This window comes from Triticum aestivum, chromosome 5D (genome assembly GCF_018294505.1).
Source record: "Triticum aestivum cultivar Chinese Spring chromosome 5D, IWGSC CS RefSeq v2.1, whole genome shotgun sequence".
NCBI lineage: Eukaryota > Viridiplantae > Streptophyta > Magnoliopsida > Poales > Poaceae > Triticum > Triticum aestivum.
This window is the reverse complement of record NC_057808.1, coordinates 383681539-383687890: the sequence shown is the minus strand read 5'-3', so window position 1 is coordinate 383687890 and position 6352 is coordinate 383681539. Positions and strand designations below refer to the sequence as shown.

Genomic DNA, 6352 nt, shown 5'->3' with positions numbered 1-6352 from the left:
TCACGGTCACAGGGTCTCGTCAGGGGGAGGTGATGGACCGAGGCGCCCCGCACTGCGCCACAGGGCGCATTCCCTGCCTTGCCTGTGCTGGTCCTACATACTAGTACTACAGTATATCCTCGCTAGTCGTCGTCGTCGCCGGTACCGACGGCATCAAAGGCCAGCCAGGGACCATGGCGGCGGCGGCGTCGTTCCGGATAAGACGACCGGCCGGCGGATGATGCACAGGCTTCAAATTAATAGAGAAGAAACCAACGACAGATCTGTAACAAGGCTTCAAATACATGCTATTTCACAACAGGCTTCAATCTGTACAAGCTGACGAAATCCATGCCGGTTCGATGAGATTGATCCTAGCTTCCCTGCTATGAGATCGAAACTTGTTTAATTTGTTCACAATGTTAACCACAACTGCTGCACAAGTTATTACAATGCCCATCGTCTCATGTTACACTACACAGCCAACTTGAGAGCCAACAAAATTACTACCACGCGAGGCCTTTGATTTACCAGCATCATCCATCACATTCACACCCCTGAGCCCAGCATGAGCAGACAGATTACAACAAAAGGAGTGAATCAAAACGGAGCGAGACCCAGAACAACAAAAAATTATGACCGCACGACAACACGGCGCATCTAGCTATCACGCGCTTTTTTTTTTGTTTGCTGTCGGAATAACCTAAGCTATACCGTAAAATAAAAACAAAAACGAATGGCCTAGGCTACATTTACAAGAAATAGTCGGGCGTCCTTCGGGTCACGTCAGGCTCCCCTCTCCTTGGGGCAGGCTCAAACTGCAAGTGCACAAGATCACAAAAGCGTGACGCCATGTCAAGAATACGGACAGATCACAGGGTGACAGCAAGAGAACTGAGCGATGGACAGAGAATCGAATTACCTGGATGAAAGTATGCTCCCTGCAGTCATCCACCTCCAAGATCGAGGCCATGTTACCGCACCGGTAACAGTAGTTAGGTGCACTAAATATTGTCACAACCTTTTGCTCCTGTTTCAGTCAAGAAAGGCATTAGGAAATCTGAAAGCAAAACAGGTCACAGTTGAAAGCATAGCTGAGAATGAGATGTACATGTGCCCAGTTGAATCCCTCCATAACTAACTGATGAGCTCTTGCTATTAGCTTAAGGCTATTGGTATGGTTAAACTGTTCTGAAATATCCTGGAAGAAGGAAGAAAAAAAAAGGCCATACATCAGCTCAAGCAAAGGAAACAAAAGAGCGGATATAAATAATGTATAATAAGCTAAACCTGGCCAAATGTGTATCCGGCACCACGCGGTGAAATGCCCCAACCACATCGATCATCAGGATCAGACCATAGAAGGTCACACATTGGCCCCTCGTGAGGGACTTCTTGGATACGGTCAAAGCTACGGACATTATCAAGTGTCTCGATGGATGGTGATAGTCCACCATGCAGGCAAAATATTTCCGACTCAACCTAGCAATAGCAATACAAGATGTTGAATTTAGCAAAGAGCAAAACAAAAATCAAGAAATTGAAACAGTATTTGTATGCTCATCAATCCAAAATCTCAGCAAGACCAACAAAATGAGCATGCTTTTCAATCATTAACTCCAGAACCGAAAATTGCATGATTTTATCAACTGTTAACAAACCAAAACCTCATTCTAATGAACAGATACAATCATACAGTACAAACACAGACTAACTTTAACAGGAGGAATGCTGTAAGAAACATCACTACATAGATTAGTTTAGTTCCCCCCAAAGTTGAATTCCCTAAGAAAGCAATGCATGATGGATGACAACACATTGGCAAGATTTCTAAGCTACGGTAACCAAGCTTAAATTTTAAAGGCTGGGCATCCCAAAAATAGAAATAAGTAGTTTTCATTCCACCATACACACTGCATCCTATGTGTTCCCTATCTTATACAAACTTGGCTAGTGATTAACATATTACAAGAATGACAAATGTCAACTTTATTTGCAATGAAAACCATGGTCATGATTGTGATGAAGTAAAACCAGAAACTATTCATTCTTAAAAGAAATAAACATCAACTACACTCTGGAATTATTTCAGTGGACCTCACACAAAACCAGGTTGCAGAAAATTTATTTGATAAACCACTGAAACTATAGCACTACAGATAATAAATATGCAAATCATGCCCAAACAGACAAAGCCTTTGATATAACTACAACAGAACAAACAAGTAAATGGGGACAAAATGAAAATAAACTTGATATAAGAGCAGACAAAATAAAATTGAACTGATACCAACCAATGCTGTCAACGGTAAATAGTCAAAAAGATCCGTGAAGGTTTTCCATACATTAGCACTCCCATACCTGCAACAAAAAGGTTAAATAGTTCGGATGTGAGTACGATCCAATTGCTGCAAAGTGCCTATGAACTACACACCAACCAACTCATTGATACATTGACGTCATAAGCCGATAAGCTTTATACAACAATTGCCAAGCCAGATCACAACAACAACAATGCGGAACATGAGCAGTTCAGCATGGTATGACCTCAATGAAAAAGCTTGAATGGCTATTTGGAGAAGAACCAAACGATGATGTGTGTCATATGTTCACCAGCTTCTATGAAATGGCTATCCTTAATATAGGACATCAGACAGTACTTTAAACTAAAATCAGAAGTATGCACCCAACCGGGCGGCTTGAATACCAATGCTGGGTTGACAGGCTTGAAATCAGAGCATATGGTCATCTTAAAATCCATACAGTTTTGTTGCATTTGGTAAAATTAGGCCCCGTCGTCTCAACAGAAGCCAATGCATAATTCATTTTCCATGCATGTGCATATATTACTATATTAGATCTTAATACTAAGTTAATAACACAAGCAGTAACAGCATTTTGGTCATTTGACAATAAAGAACCTAACTGAATTCTTCGCAATGCTATTTTAAGAAAACGCCTATTATCTTTGGGCATGGCCTTTCAAAATCATAAAGTGTTGTGAGAGCTTTTGTTAATTGTAACAATTTACAAGTGGGCATCTTAGGGGTTGTTTGGTTCCTGGCCACACCTTGCCACATCTAGGCAAGTTTGACCAAGTTAGTTGGGTGTTTGGTTCTAGCCACACCTAAGGCAAGATTCTTTTTGTGAGAAATAAGCCCCACATGTCACACACATACAGCGTGGCAAGATTGCCTTAGGCAAGCCAAAGTGTGGCTAAGAATTTGAGCACCTAAGGTAAGGCAAGTGTGACAAAATTAGTCACCAACGAAACAGGCCCTTAAATCTATACCATCTTGTTACATTAGGCCTCAACCGCCTCAAGAAGCACAAGGCATCCCATTCATTTGCCATGCAAAATATGCATATCTTACTACTGTAGTTAAGATCTTAATTGTAACAGTATAACAAAAGCAGCAAAGTATAGTGGTTTGGTTTTTAACAGTAAAGTGCTAAATATGGATTCTTTGCCATGTTATGTAAATTACATCTATCAATCCTTATGTACAAAAACCATTGCGCTGCTTTCATCACTTAAAATAAGCATAGGATGAATGTTACTTACTTCCGTAGGCACTCATCATAAAATCCATAAACTTGAGTGATCTGCAGAATGGTTGCAGTTCAGTGTTCAATAGTGATCACTGAATGTGAATACACATAGTTTGTTTCTTATAAAAAGCTACCTGCCGGCTCTCGTGGTTTCCTCTAAGAATTGTAAGCCGATGCGGATAACGAACTTTCAAAGCTACCAGAAGCTGTTTAATTTCAAAAAAAAAACTTAGCACGATAGCTATATAAATAATTACTAAAGAAAATTGTGCTGGTTAGTAGTCCTACCGATACAGTTTCAACAGAATAGTAACCACGGTCCACATAATCTCCCATAAATAGGTAGTTTGTATCAGGACACTGGTTATAAGAACAACACAAAAAACAAGCTGACATAAGAATCCACCAAGTCAGGGTGAAGTACATCAAAATACAGTAGGAATCGTGAAAACAAAAGGGAAAGAAAAGGGGTGTAAAAGATTTACCTTCCCACCAATTCTGAATAATTCCGCAAGATCATGAAACTGACCATGAATATCACCACATATCGTGACAGGGCTTCTCACAGGCTGAAAGTAAGTTTGAATTTTAATGCAATGGCAAAGATCAACTAGAAATTACAGAACAGCCAAAAAAACAAATTTTGATATGTAGTCGCATGGCGATCTATAATTGAAAGCTCAGATATTCATGCCTTGAAACCCTGGTATCCACTAAGAAAATAATAATAAAATTCTAGATTTGTATCATGAATAAACTTTCTAAATTTCAAGCAATACCAAACTGCATTTACGACACTGCAAAATAAAATACACTTTTGACAATAGTGCAACTTCCATTTGACTAGAACCTTGATGAGAAGTTCAAATTAGGGCCGCAAATATCCACCATAGTCCCTGAACATTTTATTGACACTACAGCTTCCATTTTAGTTCCCCCCAAAGAAAAAATCATGTAAGAACAAGAAAAATGCAGACTGATGATGCAATGAAGTTCAGAAGATTTTCCTGCCGATTTAATTACTGTAGAACGCATGATGATATACCTGAACATTGCTCTCCTCCATCAAAATCTCTTTAGCTTTCTCACACAGTGCTTTCAACTGCAAAAGAAATGTTTATAAGGTGATGATAACTCATTACCAAGCAACCTGATAGCAAATTAATTCTTCTAAGCACCGAGAATAACATAAAATAAAATTAGTTCGTACGCATTTTGGTCCAATTGGTCAGGGCCCAAAATGCAGGTCAAGACCAGCTCTATATAAGAACCTCTCCCTTATGCATGTCTCTTACGCTAATCTTAGAAGAATTCCTACAAACACTGCACAACATTATTACACTATTGCGAGAGCAATCATTCAGAATTCTCTAGTGCATCGAAATCGGTAGCAAACCAAACAATTCCCGCACGGAATGAAAGGCGCCAGCTCAAACATTCAATCGCTAGCAACCTCGTACAGCGCCAAAGGTTCATTCTTTTCAATTATATTAAGAGAGGCGGGCAACCGATCCATCCGGCCTGCCGGCCGCCGATCCGCCAGAAACCACCCCGACCCGCCCAAGAAACACGCAAAATCAAGCACCCAGGACTCGGGACAACGGGGAGGAGGAGGAGGAGGAGACACGAGCGGCACCTCGGGCTCGACGAGTGGCTTGCACTGCAGGAGCTGCTCGATCTGCTCGTCGAGGCCGCCACGCGGATTCCCCATCCTCCCCTCCGCCCACCAGGCACGCGTCGACCCCTCCCCCCGCACGTCCGCCGGCGCCGCGAACCCTGGCACCAGATCTATCGGGAGAGGCGACCGCGAGTGGGGGGGGGAGGAGGGAGGAGGAGGAGGCGCGGAGCGGCGAGAGGTGCGGAGAGGCAGAGGAGGACGCGGGTGGAATAGCCCCAAAAAATATTTATCTTTGGATGCCGGGGAGTTGCCTCGCCGCTCGGGTGGTGATTGCGTGGCGGTGGCCGGCCGGTAAACTCTGCGGTCGGGGTTGGCCTTGGCCGCGGGGAACGGGTCTGCGCCTCGCCTCCGCATTCACAAATCACATTTGCTTATCATCATTTTTCTTTAACATAACACAGTACATACAAAGTAAGATGCTCACGTACACGCAAATTCAATCAAGATAACAAATATGTTTATGTAAACTCAATAAAGATGTCAAAGTTGGGGTTAGCTGCACGTCGAGTACCCTAAAAGGTCTAGTAGGCGATCGCTTACGCGAAACTCCTTTCTTCCACTGTATGGAGTGGATCTTCGTCCGATCTAGGCCAGGGGAGTATTGTTCGAGGGACAAAGGGTCAATGGACATAAGTCGGAAACCATGGCGAGCGAGAACTTGGCGGCGTCTAGGGTTGATGGTAGCGGCAAGGGAGTTCAGACAAAGAAGAAGTTGGAGAAAGTCTAGTTCGAAGGCTGGTACGGCAGCGTCGCCGACGGATTTGCTCAACGACAGGCTGCGTCATCTAAATCTAAGGGAAGATGATGAGGAGGAGGTGGTGCCGGAGGAACTTGAAAAAGATGCCGAATTCATGGTTTTAGCCAGGGTATATACGAGCCATGGAGCTTTCTATGGGCACATGAGATCTGCATGAAACCTTGCCAAGAAGTGGAGTTCAGATCGATTGAGGACAACTTGTTTTTCGGTCCAATTGACATGTTTGGGTGACTGGGAGCGTGTGATGAAAGATGGACCATGGACATTTAGAAATTGTCTGGTGCTGCTTGCACCATATGATGGATGGTCTGAGGTGAATAAAGTGGAACTCTATACACTTATCAGGTGTGGGTAAGAGTGATCGGGCTTAAGGGGAAGATGAGGTC

At 42.9% G+C, this 6352-nt stretch overlaps 1 protein-coding gene across 1 annotated transcript; it reads right to left on the bottom strand.

The window, feature by feature from the left end:
* Nucleotides 1-368: 368 nt before the first annotated feature.
* LOC123121968 (serine/threonine-protein phosphatase PP2A-2 catalytic subunit) lies at nt 369-5470 on the bottom strand. Its single transcript, XM_044542072.1, has 11 exons — nt 5168-5470; nt 4577-4633; nt 4017-4100; nt 3820-3891; nt 3666-3737; nt 3545-3585; nt 2274-2340; nt 1270-1461; nt 1091-1180; nt 902-1009; nt 369-797 (listed from the first exon to the last, which is right to left on the bottom strand). The coding sequence occupies exons 1-11, from the start codon at nt 5240-5242 to the stop codon at nt 732-734; spliced, it is 924 nt and encodes a 307-aa protein (XP_044398007.1). The 5' UTR covers nt 5243-5470; the 3' UTR covers nt 369-731.
* Between the last annotated feature and the right edge of the window lie 882 nt (nt 5471-6352).

Excerpts from the sequence above, each read along its gene's own strand:
- LOC123121968 (XM_044542072.1), bottom strand. The coding sequence starts at position 5,242 with ATGGGGAATCCGCGTGGCGGCCTCGACGAGCAGATCGAGCAGCTCCTG. Across the intron at positions 4,101-4,576 it reads TGGAGGAGAGCAATGTTCAG|CCTGTGAGAAGCCCTGTCAC; the intron begins GTATATCATCAT and ends ACTTACTTTCAG. Across the intron at positions 3,892-4,016 it reads TATTCAGAATTGGTGGGAAG|TGTCCTGATACAAACTACCT; the intron begins GTAAATCTTTTA and ends TCTTATAACCAG.